Raw genomic sequence first — 17,177 nt, 5'->3', positions numbered from 1 at the left:
TCCCTTACCAGCTCCTCCATGAGGCTGATCTCATATGCAGTCGATAGAGCAAGTAGGGCAGCAGGTTCCGGAGTCTCTCTTAGGAAACATTCCTGGATGCGCCTGTGCAATTTCGCAGAGACCTTCAAGTATACATTCACCAACGCCCCCTTTGATGGTGGTTTGTTCGGAACCAAGGTGAAGGACATTCTGACTAGGTGCGAGCAGGAAGGAAAAACCCTGTCTGCCGTGTGAGTCTGTTTTTCCATGCCTTCTAGACCTTACCCAAGGGCCAGAAGGGTGGGAAAATGTGGATGTTCATCGTGCATACAGCTGCAGTCATAATAGATGGGTTCTCCTGCCGTCAGGTGGGTCCTCAGTCGGCCGAATTTCAAAGTCTAGGTCCGGCATCGGTTGTCGTCGCTTCTTCCCTGACGTCAGTGCGACAGGGGTATAAAGGAAACAGCCAACGCCATTTTCTTCAGTCTTTCTTGCCCCGCGGTGCCCGAAGCAGAAGCAGTTCGCAAGTGCCGGTCAGCCAGCTCCTGAGATTACGAAAATTTGGAAACCGAAGTCTTCTTAAAAGCTAAGTACCCCGTTGGGGAAACTTTTCTTGCCTCAGACCGATGTCAGACAAAGTTAATAATTGTATTTCTTGTGGGAAGCAAATACCGCATAAGGATTTCCATTCCCTCTGTATACCTTGTTTAGGCCCAGACCATGACATCTTGGTCTGTCGCTTTTGTGCTACATACAACAAACGCACTATTAAGCGTCGGGTGGAGTTCGCCCAGCATTATTTTGGGAAGGCATTTAACTATACTATGTCGTCGGATACTCCGACTCTGGTTTTGTCTAAAAAACGCCCCCTTTTGATGGTGGTTTGTTGTTCGGAACCAAGGTGAAGGACACTCTGACTAGGTGCGAGCAGGAAGGAAAAACCCTGTCTGCCGTGTGAGTCTGTTTTTCCATGCCTTCTAGACCTTACCTCAAGGGCCAGAAGGGTGGGAAAATGTGGTTCCGGAAGTTGCAGAGGTTTTTTCAGGACGCACAAAGTGATTCCCCCTCCAGAGGCAGGGGAAGGGGATGGAAATTCAGGTAGATGCTGCCCTACAGGCAGAGAAGGCCCACATAACCAGGGGGACCGTGATTCCTTTCGTGGTTCTCCCTACCAGTGCTCCTGAAGGGAGGCCCAACTGTGCGTCTCTGGAGCCGGTCTGGGGTTGCATTTCTTTATTCCCAGAAGCCTGGCAAGACGTCAACCAAGACGAGTGGATATTAAAGATAATTTCCAGAGGTTGTCATATTCCCTTCACTTCTCCTCTACCACCAACCAAGAGAATCCCAGACGTTCCACCCAGTCATAGGGATTCTGCAACTTTAGAAATAAAAAAGTTGCTCTCAGAGAGCCATCCAGCCTGTCCCCACAGACCAAGTAGGATTAGGGACTTACTTCAGATCCTTTTTGGTGCCGAAAAGGACAGGGGACCTGAGACCCATCTTGGATATCAGCCGATTGAACCTTCATGTACAAAAGTCCAAGTTCTGCATGGTCACCTTACAGTCAATACTTCCTCTGTTAGGGAAAGATGTGTGGATGTGCTCCATCGACCTCAAAGATGCTTACTACTATATCAAGATGGACAGGGCATCAAGAAGTCATCTACGATTCTGGCTGGGAGACAGTCATTTTCAGTTTCGCGCGCTGCCTTTTGGTCTCACCACAGCCCCCAGGGTGTTCAAATGCATTGCTGTGGTAACGGCTCACTTGAGACGTCAGGGATTCCAAGTGTTTCCGTACCTGGACGACTGGCTCCTTTCTGCCACCACCAGGCATCTACTGTTACAGACCAGGGATGCCACCATTACACTATGCCAAAGGTTAGGAATTACTCTAAACTGGAAAAAAAATCTGCCTTGTTGCCCTCGCAGCGTGTCACTTTTATCGGCACCGAACTAGATACAGTGCTTATGAGGGCCTTCTTACCAGAAGAGAGAATTCAGGCTCTACAACAGCAGGTCTACGTCTTACTGCCATTGAGAAAAGTCGAGGCAAAAGTGGTCCTCAAGTTATTGGTGACCATGGCTGCCACGATCATGCTAGTTCCCCTTGCCAGACTACACATGAAGGTTCTTCAGTGGCTGCTTTTCGCCCAATGGTCACTACAGCATCTTCCACTCTCCCATTCTATTCTGATTACGGACATGTGCAAGCAGGATCTACGCTGCTGGTTTCAGGCCAGCCATCTCAACGTGGGCAAGCCTTTTGTTCCATCTTCTCCAGTTGCCACGGTGACCACAGATGCCTCCCAGATCGAGGGGGGGCATCTCAGCAGGACAGTCTAAGGCACGTGGCAGGATCACGAGAGCCATTTGCATATCAATGTCTTGGAGATGTGAGCAGTGCTATTAGCGTTGCAAGCACTTCAGAGCTTTCTTCCCTCTAGGGACAATTGCAATCCACTCAGACATATCAGTGGTATGGTATCTGAACAAACAGGGAGGAACCAAATCATACCCCCTTTGCAGAGAGGCACTTCGAGTTTGGCAGTGGGCGGTGTCTTCCCAATGCTTTCTAGTTGTAACGCATATACCGGGGAAGTCCAACGTGATTGCCGACAGGCTGAGCAGAGCTATCGTAATGCCTCACGAGTGGTCCCTGAACAATTGTTGCAGAGAAGATATTCCACAGATGGGGTCAGCCTTGCTGCGATCTATTTGCCAGCCCCCTCAATGGCAAATGCAGCAGCTGCTTCACCCTTATCCCCCTGGAGGGGGAGACACCCAGGGGTGCTCTGGTTCATGATTGGCCCTTCGGTCTTCTCTACACCTGTCTACCGTTGCCTCTGATATCAAAGGTCATTTAGAAAGTACAGTCTTTGGGAAGCAAAATGATCCTCATTGCCCCACACCGGCCTCGTCAGATTTGGTTTCCCTTCCTTCAACTCTGTCTAATGGACAAGCCCTGGATTCTGGACCCAGCTCCAGATCAGCTGGCTCATATGTCAGGACAGTTCCATTCCCTCCATCCAGACCCTCAAGTTTGACAGCTTAGCTGCTCCAGTTCCGTCCTTAGTCAGGCTTCATGATTTTTCCCTAGAAGTTGTCCATATTCTATTATCTTCCCACAAGCCTTCTACCAGGAAGATTTATTCCAGTAAGTGGAAGAGATTTTCTATTTGGGCCCGTGAGAGACATATTGATCCTTATACAGCGCCTATTTCGGCAATATTAGAATTTCTTTCTCAACTGTTCAGTCAGGGGTCAGCTGCAGCAACCATTAAAGTGCAACTGGCAACAATTTCTGCCTTTCACTTTGCTAATGAGCCCAACCTTATGGCTCATAGGCTTTTGTAGGGCTTTTCTGAAAGGGACATTGTTACTCCGACCTCCAGTCTTTGATCCAGTAATGCAATGGGACCTCAATTTTGTATCATAGAAGCTCACCTCAACTCCCTTTGAGCTCGCAGCTACATGTAACATTAAATTCTTGTCATGGAAGATGGTCTTCTTGGTAGCCATAACTTCAGCTAGGTGGGTCTCTGAACTCCAAGTATTGTCGATTAAGCCACCATATTTGGTGTTTCACAAAGGATAGGGTCTCCTTAAGAACCAATCCTTCCTTTGTTCCAAAGGTTGTCTCTGTTGTCAGTATCAACCAATCCATTGAGTTGCCTGTGTTTTTTCCTGAATTCTCCATCAAGGCAGAATTTAAGTTTCATCAGCTAGATGTTCATAGACAATTGCGTTTCTATTTACATAGGACAAAAGATTTCAGGAAATCAGCTCAAATGTTTGTCTCATTTTCAGACACTAGACTTGGGGTTCCTGTTTCTAAGGTAACCTTGTCTCGTTGGATCTCCGATTGCATCTCATTTATTTATGCTTCCAATGGCAAAGAATTACCCTTTAAAGTGAAGGCTCATTCTACACGATCTGTGGCTACCTCAACTGCGTTTCAGACTAGGAATGTCTATGGATGATATTTGTGCTGCAGCAACATGGGCTTCGCCTTATACCTTTATTAGTCACTACAAATTAGATCTGGTCTCTAGAGGCAGATCTTCCTTTGGTTCCACAGTGCTCGAGTATTTTTCACTGAGTCACCCAAGATCAAGGTGCTAGGGATGCTGTCCCACGGGTAAGAATGAAGGCGAGATTGGACTACATAACATCAAGAAGTTATGTACTCACCATAACGTTCGATGTATGTAGTCCATCTCGCCTTACATTCTTACTAACCCTCCCTCCTACTACCCCCTCCTGGAGGACTTGGAGGTATAGTCTCTAGGTGTCAGTAGTCCTTTCTGTTGGGGTTGTTCTTCTCTGTGTGTGTGTGCGCTCGTGCGCTTGCAGCAAACAAGATCTGGGGAATAGACCTGTTGCATGATGGGATATCTCTTAGCCACGAGCCAATTGAAGACTTCGAGCTAGAGTATGGCCGAGTCGGAGCCGAGGTTCGGCTCCGAACCCACGGGTAAGAATGTAAGGCAAGATGGACTACATTGATCGAATGTTATGGTGAGTACATAACTTCTTGTTTCTTCTTGGGAAGAAAAATCTGCTTTAAATAACTTAGTTTTTTCTGTTGCACAAGCCACTACTTGTGTACAGCGTGTGTTTGCTTATGTTGATACTTCTTCCAGGGCTATGGCCACTGGTACTGTTTTGAGTAGGTTTATATGGCTGGATTCCCAGAATCTCCCAGATGATAAAAATAAGATTTTTAAATTAACCCTTGGATAGCGATTGTGTTTGACCCCTCTGCTGCAGAGGTGCTCAAAAAGTGCAATGAAAGGGACAAATTGATCCAGGGAATCTCTCTAAGATTTTCAGCCCTCCTTTTCCAAAATTTTCCAAGGGATTTTCTATCTCCTCATCCAGTTTTGGCAAAAAATTAAGATAAACCATCTCGACAAAATACAGATAAACAGACATTTCAGAAGTGGGTCTAAAAAGAAGTTCCCAAAACCAAGGACATTCCAACCAGTCTGATTGGCTATCCAAGTGACTACCCACTACACCAAAAGTGTTCACAAAGTGTCTAGCCTCAGTTATAGCTTATTACAGGCTACTAGGTATCCACATTTTCCATATTTATACAACTTGCTTATCTTTGCCGAGTCTTAAAAGTGTCAGGAATCTTTCTTTTGGGTGAGAGATCTCTTACACTAGCCAGGATTCCAAGAGAACAATCAAGTCTTTCATGACTCCTCCACATAGTACTGTGTTTCTGGGATGTCTCCATTCAAAGAGCTTTGCTTCCACAGGAAAAAAATGGTCTTTATTTACATCTATTTCTAAGGTTTTCCACTCAGAATATCCGTTGTGAGAGAGAATACCTCAGGATCTTGGGCCACAAGGCATCTATGATTCTCCTAATCGCCCCTAGCAAGGCTCCACACGAGAAGGATACAGTAGTATCTGAAATGTCTTTTTGGTCCCAGCACCAACACTCTTTACCTTTTCAAATCCTGGAGCTGAGGTTTGTCAGAAGATAAATCATTTGGTGGAGACAACAGATATCCTTAACTCCAGATCTTTCCTTCTCGCTCTTTGCTGCAAAGTAGTCAGTCACCATAGTCTGCTTGGACTTTGCCTTGGAAGCAGTTGCAGGAGGGTTAAAATTACAGTGGGGTGTAGGACACCAAGAACAGATGTAAGCACATAAATATCAAAGAGTTGCTTGCCCTGATCAAGGCACTCAACTCTTTGAACCATCTTTGGTCCCCAGGACCTCTTCAGTTGGTTGTAGACAATACCACAGTTATGTAGGAGCAGAGCACACACCTTAGAGTGGGCATGTTTGAGAGGAACATGTGGGCCAAGGGAGGACAGCCTACCATGCTTCTTTATGGCAAAAGGCATTTTTACTGGGAATGTCTTCACTGAAGTGTGCATGTTGGGGATGGACTGCCCAATATAGTCAAGATTTCTGCATGACCACCTGAAGGTAGTTAACTCATGCATGTGTGGTGGGTGGTCAGGTAAGGCAGAGTATAAAATAAAAAACAAATCTCAAACTACATTTAATGACTGCCTAAATGATGTCATCATCCCAATCATCCAGTCTGTGCCCTGAATATATTGAACGAACAGCCAGCTGATTGATAGAAGGCTAGATGATAAGTGGTCAGTGGGACCAAAGAGCTGCAAAATAAACATTAATTTTAGTGAAGTTTGGTGAGAGGAAGTAGTGAGAGTATTTATGTAATATAATGCAGACTCATGGGTATTGGTCACTTCTACACTGAGTCAGAGTGGAGAGCGACATGTCCTCTTGAAATTTGTTTTGGTCAAAAATGTACTTGATAGTCTTGCACAATACCTGTATGGTATTTTAGCTTTTCTGTTAAGTTGTTTGCTCATTGTCAATACATTAATGTATGTATGCTTGTTTAACCATTTTAAGAAGCTTCAGAACCAAGTTTAACAACATGAAATAAGCAAGTATTGTACATATAAAGCAAGTATTGTACATATAAGCATAAGTTAAGTATAATCTTTCTTTTTTGCCTCCTTTCAGGTAAGTCAGTGGTATGAGCTGGTAGTATTCACAGCCAGTATGGAAATTTATGGTTCTGCAGTGGCTGACAAATTAGACAACAACAGAGGGGTTCTCAAACGCAGATTTTATAGACAGGTACGCTTAGATACTGACTTGAATGCAACTATACAGAATGCTGTCTTCAGAAAAACATGTATTTATGCTATCTAACCACTAGGAAACATGGTTTAATTTAGCTGTTTGCTGTGTAAAACTGCCTTGAGAGTCAAAGATGAGCTGTTATATGTGGATGGGTGATTAATAACACAGAATTTACAGAAGCTGGTGCTTTCACCCTGTTCCAGTAAGTTATGTAACTTGTTTTGAGAGGCATCCATACTCCACAACTTCCCATAGTAGTGTGATACTGTGTTTTCAGCAAACAGTGTTGAAGAAGACATATGACCTAATCTTATCTTAATGTTTAGTACAATTGTAACCTATATTAGGTCATTTTGTCCTTACCTTCACTGATTTCAGTCCTGTCCATCTAGCACTGATTACTGTGAGTGCAGTAAGTTTAACTTGTGAAGGTTTGTCTTGTATGAGCCATCAATGTTTATACTGTGCTGATTGCATAGCTGGCTCTGTTCTTCTAAAATGTCTTCACACAAGCAGATGTTTAAAAACTGCCCTCATTTAATCACAGTGAAAAATGTGTCAGCCATTTCCCACAGTTCATGGTGGAGAATTTCTCACTGGTATTTGTGTTCTGTACTGTAATCAGATGGTAGACTTAATACTGATAAGTAGCTGTAATATGTTGAACCTTGGAGTAGGCTAAGCTTTTTGAGCAATCTGTAAGTCCCTGTTCTCCAACAGGCGTACAACAGTTTTGTTAAGTCATTCTAGCTTACTTTTTCACTGGGCTGTGTTCATTGTGAAAGGCATTATGAATGAAACTAGCACTTGGGCAGTTGAGGAGGATTAGAAGTGCCCTTTGCACTGCACATATTTTTAAGTATAGAACAATGTTTGCAGATTGTCTTCAAGCTCTCTAAAGCCTTTGGAACAGAGATCCTGATTGAACATATTTTTTCTTAAAACATAAGATCACAGTATTATGCCTCATTTTGTATAACTTTAAGCCCGCTTCAGTAATGCAGATATTTCTAATAATTACGTATTCATTCATTTGTTAAATTAGGTAAGCAAACTGGTTAAAAGGCCATTTTCAGTATGACTTTGGTTGAATAACTTGCAGATTTGTAGATAGGTGCTAGACGGTCTACAGACCACTTCATTCCTAGCCAGTAAACCATATTCAGATGTTCCCTCCAGCTTTGATTAGGGCAGCATAAGATAGACTGGGAGAGAATTTGAGGTTGCCCATGCAGTTATCTAGGTTTAGCCCCAAGGATAGGACTGGTCCTGTTCTGCTTGATATGTAGTGAAGTTTGCTCCAAAAGTGTGGGATACTCTGGGATATGAATTTATCACACCAGTATGTCTTTATCTATTGGTGAAGGTTTAGGTCTTTTAAACAGATGACTGAGGAACCATTTGTTTCACAGAAGAATAGGCTGTTAAGAAAAAGCTAAATACACTTTACCACAGAGGAGTGTAGAACAGACTGAGTACAGGGTGATGGATGCCAGTCTGAGTAACCAAAGGTTTTGAGGCCATTGAGTCTCTTCTTTAGGTGTCTCTGAGGTCTCTCAAGTTGCATGATGTGTTTTGACAAAAACATACCAAAGGGGCATTTTGTTCACTAATGGGTCATATAAGCGATGTGTAAACTGAATTCAGATGAGTTTGGATCCAGAGAAGATGCCTTTGGAAATTTAGTTGAGCCTGATAAGATTTCCAAACAACCAGAAAGGCATAATGTTTAGAAGGCAAGGGATTATCAACAGAAGTACCCAGATTCCTTTTGACAGTGTGTGGAGTGGTGCATTTCCTACAGTATATGTGGAAATGCTTACCAAAGTGAACTTTACTACATTTTGTCCATGTTTAGTTGCAGTAGCTGTTAAAGTCAAAAACAGTGAAGGAATGAATGGCATCATTCAGTGTAGTCATCTGCAAGCTGAGATAACCATGGAACAGGAGTGTTGGCCTGAAGACTGGAAAAATGGATACCAAATAGAGGGCCTCACACTGAGCCCTGTGATAACTTTTTCCTTTCACAAGTGGCACCTGACACTTTAACCACATGGGTTCTATCAAACAACCAGTTCGCTACTCGTTTTTCACTCCTGTTGACAGGTCTGTTAGTCATATCTGTATGTAGAGTACCGTCAAAGACCTTGGCTGGATCAATATACTACATAACTGCCAAAAAGGTTAAGAAGGCAGGACTTGCCTTAGACAAAGCCAAATTGATAAAGCTCCAGATTTAAGTGCTTTTCAGTGTATAGATTAATGAAGTCTGGGATATTTTCCATAGCTTTTATATAAGGTTATTGAGTCTGTAGTTACCATGGCCTGTGGCTGGGCCACCCTTGTATTGTGGCAGTATCTTGGCTGCTGTTCTGGCTTCTGGAACATAAGTAGTGGTGAGACTTAAAGGATTATAGAGGGTTAAGTAAGATATTCAGATAGGCCATATATGGAACTGATAATTAGACAACTTGGTGATGGTAGTTTTTGAGAGAGTTGACAAGACTTGTTCGTTCATAATTGGCTAGTTTGTGTCCACTTCCTGACCCAGTTAATGAAAGATTTGTAGTTTAGTTTTTTTTAGTGGCTGTTTTAAGTTCATATTCAGCTTTGAACTTTCTTTGCTAGTTTGCTCAAGTGTGTTCTTAAGGTGGCTAGAATGGGACTTCATGAGGATTAAGTGATTTTTTTTTTATATAGTCTGTTTAGATGTATATTCCACCAAATATGTTAATTTTAAATTTCCTGTTGTATTTGGTGCAAATAGAAATTACTGGTACAACTTCTTAAGTTGGCGTAGACTTCGGCTGCATAAATGGCAGCTTTAGCAGCAGTGGTCATCAGAGAATTATAATGAAATTTATTTACTTTGCAAAGTATTTGAAGATTTGCATTTAAGAAGTCCCTAAGCACAGAGGTGTATAGAGGCAGGAGTTCTACCAACCTTAAAGAAAATTTCACTGATTTGTTGTCTAGTTTAACAAAGGAAGATGATACACACTGTGTGCAAGAAAGTCTGTACTTCCGAGCATAAGAACAAGAATAATTGGTCCTCTAGTAGGATGCCTTTTTGTAGAAAGGAGTTGGCATTCATAATGACAAGGAAGCAGTGGACATGTCAATCATTGGTGGTGTAAGTCAGTTTATAGAAATTTAAAGATCCCCCATTATAAAAGTGTTGGATTTTGATTCTGCTGCTAACTGTTAAAAGGCAATTAATTTTGTTTAGGGTGATATGAACATCCAAGAGTTCAGCTTTGGGTTTATGAGGAATCAATTTTAGGGTGATTGTATCCTTGACAGGTGCTGATGAACTGCTGCAGTTGTCAGTAAGGTTTGAAGACAAGCTTTGCACCAAGTCCAGTAATAGATGGAGTGCTTTCATTGCCTTGAAACCACATCTTTGTTAACTACATATACATGAATGTGTTCAGGTTGCAGGATGGCCTCAGCTTTGACCATTTATTTAAGACATCTTTCACTGAATAGTCTGCCTGGTGGCGTAGAGGATACAACCCAGACTCTGGCCACTGTGGCAGTTTCAGTTAGCAGCTCAAGCTGTTGGAGCTGGCAGGACGAATGGGAGTGCTTATCCTAAAGGATGATGACAGAGCAGAGGCTGTAGCAGTTATTCTTAAGAAGGAGGCAGGCACACCAAGCTGCTGAGTGATAGTAGCATTCATTGAACAAGTGCACTGGAGCATGCACTTGTATAGGGGAAGGTGGTGTGGCTTTTGTTGTGATACAGGTCACATGCCTACTCTGCCTGGGGAGGGATTAAGCCTAATAGCAGATGTCCTCATTGCTGGGATGCCAGCAAGGAACAAAGCAATTCTCATGGCTGTCTAAATGAAAACTCTAAGGGTGGCTTTGAAAAATGAGCTTGAGTCCAGCTTGGGAGGCTTAATGATAAGCAGGTGTGTGGAAAGCGGAAAAAAGATGAGGGAAAAATGGTTTACCTTCATTTAGTTGGGAGTCCGTTGTACGACACACCAAATTGTGAAAGGTACGATGGCAAGATTTCGGAATGTCGAATTCCATTGTTGCAAATTCATATGAGCGAATGCACACTGGCATTTGCTCATTTGAACTTGGCATTCCGGGTGCAGATCACACTGTAGTGGGAATCGGGACATGTACCTTTTCCTTCACTGTAGTGCAATCTTGGATTTAGTATATTAAAGTAGCAGGGGGTGTGGTGGGCACAGCCCCACCGACATGGGGGGCTTGCTCCCCTACATAACTATGTTTGGAGACATTAGGAAATGTCTTCTGTCACTATTGTGCTGCAGTTCAAAAATGGTCGAATCTGTGTTTCCAGTAAACAAACTTTCGAGATTTAGATTTGGACACATTTTGTAATTCGTCATTTACAGTCTCACAATAGAGCGATCGTACATTACATTTTCAACCAAATGAAGGTAAACCGGGAAAAATGCCATTAAGCTACAGTCACCTTAATATGTTCTGATGCTGACTTAGTAGACAAACATGCCAAAAAAGCACTCTGGGATGACGCTCTTTTGTCAGAATGTGAAAGCTGTGATAGGGAGGTGCAGGCCATTCCTAGCAAAGCAGGAAGCCTTGTCACACATCTCGTTTGAAACTGACATACTGGATTCCTTTATGAAAACAACACTATGTAATCTGTTCTTAAAGCCAGTTATCTTGTCTTTGTATCTCTGTATCATTCTATGTGATGGCAAAATGCCGTGCAAGACCTATGACTTTCCTGCCTTGGAAACCTGCATGTAGCAATATCAGTCATAAGTTCAATATTAGATCACTTGCAGCAGCCTAAGCTGATTGGGTCATGTCCTACATAGGATATGACCACTAGCCAGCTTTCAAAGTTTCATGGCACCTTCCACACACCATAACTGCCAGGGCTCCAGCAGAGCCACATAGACGGAACAGTTTGGGCTCCAAAAACTTCTAAGCTTTTTGGATGCTGAAGTGCGCTGTCTGTGTAGGCTTTGTAGAATTGACAGTCTGCTAGCTATTCTAAAGCTGACCTTGCAGTTATTTCTTTATCTAAAACTTCTACTGCAAAACTGATCTGATGTTGTTTTTTCCATTCCACTCAACAGAATGGATTTATGCGATCCAATTGGGTCGGACCTCGGTGCCTTTTTCAAGCTGTCTCATCCATGGCTCAGGCTTCTCCCATACCCATACTTCCCTCCTATCCAAACAGTACCTCGGCCCTCATTTCTTGCCTGCTCAGTCGAGACGTGAGTCTGAGGGCTCTGTGCTCATTGCAAAGGGAAGTGACTTTGTCTTTTTAAGGTAAAGCAATATGCCTTTCAAAGTTTTATTTGTCTCTTGCTACTATTTCCTTAGGTAGGGATCTTCCTCCTCCTCTCCTACTTCATTAAAAAAGTTATATTTATCTTCCTGGCTATTGTGATAGTTCCTTTTGTCTGATTGTTTTTATGGTTCTGTAGTTAATTCCATTTTTCTTTTAGAGTTAAGTGTTCAAGTGTTTGCTCTAGATTGAGTGACAAGGCCTATGGCTTTAAAATGTGTAGAGCCTGTGGTCACAAAATCTCCTAAGATCCAAGTACTTTGTGTCTACTGTTTGGAGATGGACCATATAGATATCAAATATGAATCCTGAGCTTCCTTTGGAGCCAGGGCTCTTATTGAAAGAAGAAATAAGCTGGTTCTTAAGGGTTTTTTCTTCTTGGCCAAACAGGAGATTTGACCCCCTTAGCTTCAGTATCTGCTTTTCTTTTAACTAAGAAGCTAGGAGACAAACCCAAGAGCTTTAAGGATAAAATAAGGAGAGACAGAGAGAAAGAAAAGCAAGAAGGAAGGAAGGAAAGGCAAAAGAAGACTTTGAAAGTGATTCTTGGACCCATTTGGCCCTTCTGGTTTGGTGCTGAAGACACCAATGCAGTCTGATCCGGTGATAGTACAGGAACAAGCTTGGATCCGATCACCATCCCTGCCATGTCTTTTTCACTGAAGCCGACCAGTCCTTGGTTTCACTCCCTAATCCCTCAAGAGATGCTGACCCGCTGATATTCTAGGCAACCCTCATTGGCATCTTTCAGATCCTTCCAGTCAACGTAAAGCCTTTCAGAATCTGACAATGATAGAATGATGTGAAAATTTCTTAGGAAACAGATTCAGATTGGGGGGGTCCTCCCAGCGCTTCCCCTACTGGGTCCAGGTCAGGTCCCAAAAACACCCTTATTGGCTTCTCTCTTTCACATCCGCCCATCGGATCCAGTACTCATGGCTCCAGTTAATACCTGCGTGAAGTCCTTATCAGATCTGAGACTGTTTGAATTTTACTCCAACAGCATCCCTCACCCTTTCGTCTCTGGCACCATCGAATAATGAAGGGTCTCGGAACTGAAATGTTGAAGCCAAGGTTCAAGGGTTGGGGTCCACTCTGAAGTTTTTAGAGCTGTCTCTGCTCTCAGGTACTTGGGTCCTAGATAGCTCAGCTCTAATGTCAGTTTCGGAGCCAAGTCAGATCGAGGTTAAGGACATTCCTTCTTTGGGGTTTTCAGATCCTAAGGGGTCTTCCTTTGCTCAAGTCTTGGCTTCGGCTTTTGAAGTGTTTGAGAGGGTTCTGTCCAGATCAAGAGAGGGGGTCTGTTATATGGAGCTGTCCTGACTTCCTCTGGACTCTGGCTCTGTCTGCTAATCCTGTTATACAGGGACAATCAACCTCAGTAAGCCTCAAGAAATCTCGTTAGTTGTTCCCCATTGGTTCTGAACCTTTCCAGAGATCCCTTCCAGAAAAGGTCATAATAAACAGATGTGTAGGTGGAGACACCTGGACTCTCCTCAGGAATCAGTGAAGATATCAACGTTGAGGAAAGGAATGGTACTCAAAATCCCGTCTAGAAGATGTCTCTTTCTGGGATATTTTAAAATTGATGAAATGAAGAGGGGAGTTGGTACACCAAAGCCACCTTCCAAGAGGAGTCTGTATTCCTCAAGGTTTTCTGAACTGGTTCATCTATCTTCTGGGTTGTCTCACTGCTGATGCGCGCTCATTGATTTGGTGTCTCAGCTAGCTTGGAAGGAACTTAATTTGTTGAAGCCGATTCCCAGAAAATCTGCTTAAATTCTTGTATCCCTTAGGAATAAGCTACATTGGAGTAAGGGTCCCCCGTAGACACCTTTGTGTTTGCGGCAGCCACCAATAGAGAGTTTTCCAAAGAGAGCACCTCTGTCCATCCGCTAATACTGAGTCAAGAGGGCTGGACAAATTTGGATAGCTTACTTGGACTTCAGTGATATCCCCTCTTCCTGCTCTGAACTATTTAAGCCCTAGGACTTGTTTCCAGAGGGACTTAACTCTCCAAGTCCCCCTCTGGTTGCTTGCTTGTCAGTATTGAGAACGCTGTGGAATGTCAGCTATCTAACATTCAGTCAATATCCAACGTGTCCATGTGACTGCTCTCCAACTCAAGACAATGGCACATTGAGAGTAGCAGGCACTGGCATTTCTGTTTGCTGACACACCTGGATGTGTCTCTGTTTTTGCAGAGAGCTTCAAGATGTTCTTCATCAGTACTCCCTTTGGTTCATCTCTTTGGACTAAAAGTTAAAGATATAGTCACCAGAGTGAGCAAGAGGGCAAAACTCTGTCTGCCATAGGCATACATTTTTCCACTCCCCAAAGGACCTTCTTCCAGAACCAGAAGACTGGAAAGAAATTATAGTTTCAAAAAGTTTCCTATAATTTTGCCTAGGATTCTTCTGATTGCAGACCCTCTCCTGGGGCAGTGGGGGAAACAGCATCAGTGGACATCGCCCTAGGGGCAGAGGTGGACCACATAATCAATGTTTCAGGGTCCCTTTACCAAAAAGTCTTAAGTTTTCCTAAACGGTTGCCCAACTACCATGCTCTAGAGGTGGTCAGAGGATGCGTATCTCTGCACCCTCATGCCTAACTAGCCATCCTTCAAGATTCTAGGGTGTAGAAGATAATCACCAGGCACTGTTATTCTCTTTGCTCTTTCCCTCCACCAAACACACAGAAAATCTCCAATGCTCATCCCAGTCAGAGTAAATTAGCAGCAGCAGAAATGTCAAAGCTTCTCATCCTGGAGGTTACACCAGATCAGCAAGGATCCCGAGTCCATTCAAGATTTGTTTTGGTTCCAGAAAAGACCAGGGACCTTGTGCCCATTTTGGACCTCAGTCACCTGAGTTCAAAATGTGAAACAAAGTTCCAGATGGTCACAGTTCAGTCCAATCTTGCCTCTTCTGAGGAAGGATGACTGAATATGCTTGATCTTCAGGATGCCTGCTACCATACATCAAGATAGCACAACAGTCCTGGAGGTTTCTTCCCTTTCTGCTGGGAGCCAGTCATTTCCACTTAAGAACACTGCCCTTTGGTCTCACCACAGCTCTCAAGGTGTTAACCAAATGCATGGAGTGGTGGCAGTGTATCTAAGGCTTCAAGGGTTCCTCATGTTCCCATGTCCAGACAACTGGCTCCTCATTACTCACCCAAGGGATGTGCTAGTTCAGTGCAGGGACTTTTTGCTCCATTTAGCTCAAAACTTGGAGACTACTGTAAACTTAAAAGCCAGCTGACACTGACACAGACAGTAGAGCTCATAGGGTGCCACCTGGACACATGGACACAACATCTAAAACTACCAAACTTAGACTCAGGAGTACTGTGTCTCTGTGTGTGTCTCTCTCTCTCCGTAGCTAAGCTTCCATGGTCCTTCTTAGTCTACTGGGATCAGTGGCTGTATCTATTACACTGTCTCCCCAGATGAGATTTATTAGAGTATTGCAGTGGACCCTCTCTGTCCAGTGGTCAATGATGCATCAATTTCAGCAGTTCCATGTATGCCTCACATCAATATGTAGGCATAACATTCTTCAGTAATTGATCAACCCACTAGTCACATGGAGTCTAGCTTTCACCTTTCTATACCCAACAGCCACTGTGACAGTGAAGACTCCTCTTGTGGGGTGGGAGAGCATTTTGAATGGAAGCTGGTTCAAGTCAGTAGGTCAACAAGTGTCCAGGCTTCACAACAGCATCTTGGAATTGAGAGCAGTCCTCATTGCATTGCAGGCCTTACAGGTCTCACTCCCTAAGGGTGTGATATTCATCTTGTTGGGCAGTGTGGCAGTAGTCTGGTACATCAGTAAGCAAGAGGGATCTTGTTCATACCCATTATGTCACATAGCCATGAGGGTGTAGCAATGTGCATTGTCTTCCAAAACCTTTCTGGTGCTAACCCGTATCCCAAGGAATTCAAGTGTCTTGGCAGACAAACTGAGCAGATCTGTTCTTCTGCCTCATGAGTTATTCCTCAACCAGTCAGTGGGAACTATGATTTTTCAGGCACTGGGGCCAGCCATGCTGTAGTCCCTTCACATTCCACCTGAATACCAAGTTCAGCAGCTCACTGTGCCCTGATAACCCAAGAGGGGCACTCACTGAGGGGTGTGCTAATTCATATTTGCCCCCCAGGTTTCCTGTACGCATTTCCACCTTTTCACCTCATAATCAGGTTTTTGCAGAAAGCCATCTGGGGCAAGGCAACAATGATTCTTATTGCCTTCTCCTGGCCTTGGTTGGTCTACATTGGTTATCGAGTGGTGACTGCTTTGGGTTCTGATGGCAGGAAAGAACTGAGGATGTTCTTCGTGTTTCACTGTTGCAGTCATCACATTTGGGTTATCTGCTTGCAGGTAGCCCTCAGTCGGCCTGATTATCAAAGTCTTGGGTCCTGCATCAGTTGCTATCTCATCTTCCATGATGTCAGGTAGTCAGGGGTATAAAGCATGCAGCCGACGCCATTACATCAGTCTTTCTTGCCATGCGATGGCCGAAGCAGAAGCAGTTCGCAAGTGCCAGTCGGCCGACTCCTGAAATTTTTGTTTTCGAGTTTCAGATCCAAAGTCTTCAACTAAGCCAAGTACCCCATTGGGGAACCTATTTTTTGCTCTAAACCGATGTCAGTAAAAGTTAACAATTGTATTTCTTGTGGAAAGCAAATACTTCATAAAGATTTTCATTCGTACTGCATTCCTTGCCTAGGCCCAAACCACGAATACCTCGCTGTAGGTTTTGTGCCTTATTCAAACCTCGTACTATTTGTCTGTTAATTTTCGCATCTAAATATTTTAGTACTGTGTTCAGTTATCCAGAAATGGCTTCGGTAAGCGACCCGACTACCGACATTCCAAAAAAACATAAAGATAAAGACAGAGACAGACCGCATAGGTCCAAAGCTGCCGAAGACTCTTCTCCTAAGCTAGTCACCAGTACTCAGTGAGGCACTTTTGCAGCCCCTGATACCCGCTACTTCAGATTCGCAGGCCTCTACTGAGCCCCCTTCAGAGTCCGGTATGCCGCGAGATGCTTCTTTGACTCTGGAACCTGCGGATGTCTCTACGTTTGATGGGTCCGGAGCCGCTGTGCAGGCACCAGCTTCTGAGAGTGTATTCAGGCCTACTGACTTGCATATTAAACCAATGCCATCTTCTTCTTTAAGGCCTAAAACTTGATCCATGCCCAGAAAACCGATGCCCAGACCGCATGGTCAGG

The 17,177-nt window shown here is 43.8% G+C and overlaps 1 protein-coding gene across 1 annotated transcript in view; it reads left to right on the top strand.

Annotated features, from left to right (window-relative positions):
- Window positions 1–17,177, top strand: part of CTDNEP1 (CTD nuclear envelope phosphatase 1) — a 770,907-nt gene that overhangs the window by 415,515 nt on the left and 338,215 nt on the right. The window contains exon 7 of the mRNA XM_044076710.1: window positions 6,506–6,622. Coding sequence (XP_043932645.1) covers window positions 6,506–6,622 — 117 coding nt within the window. The remainder of the gene's footprint in view (window positions 1–6,505; window positions 6,623–17,177) is intronic.

The sequence above is a fragment of the Protopterus annectens genome, chromosome 7.part0, assembly GCF_019279795.1.
Source record: "Protopterus annectens isolate FY-2018-M chromosome 7.part0, PAN1.0, whole genome shotgun sequence".
NCBI lineage: Eukaryota > Metazoa > Chordata > Ceratodontiformes > Protopteridae > Protopterus > Protopterus annectens.
The sequence above is the reverse complement of the archived record's forward strand: the minus strand, read 5'-3'. Positions and strand labels throughout refer to the sequence as shown.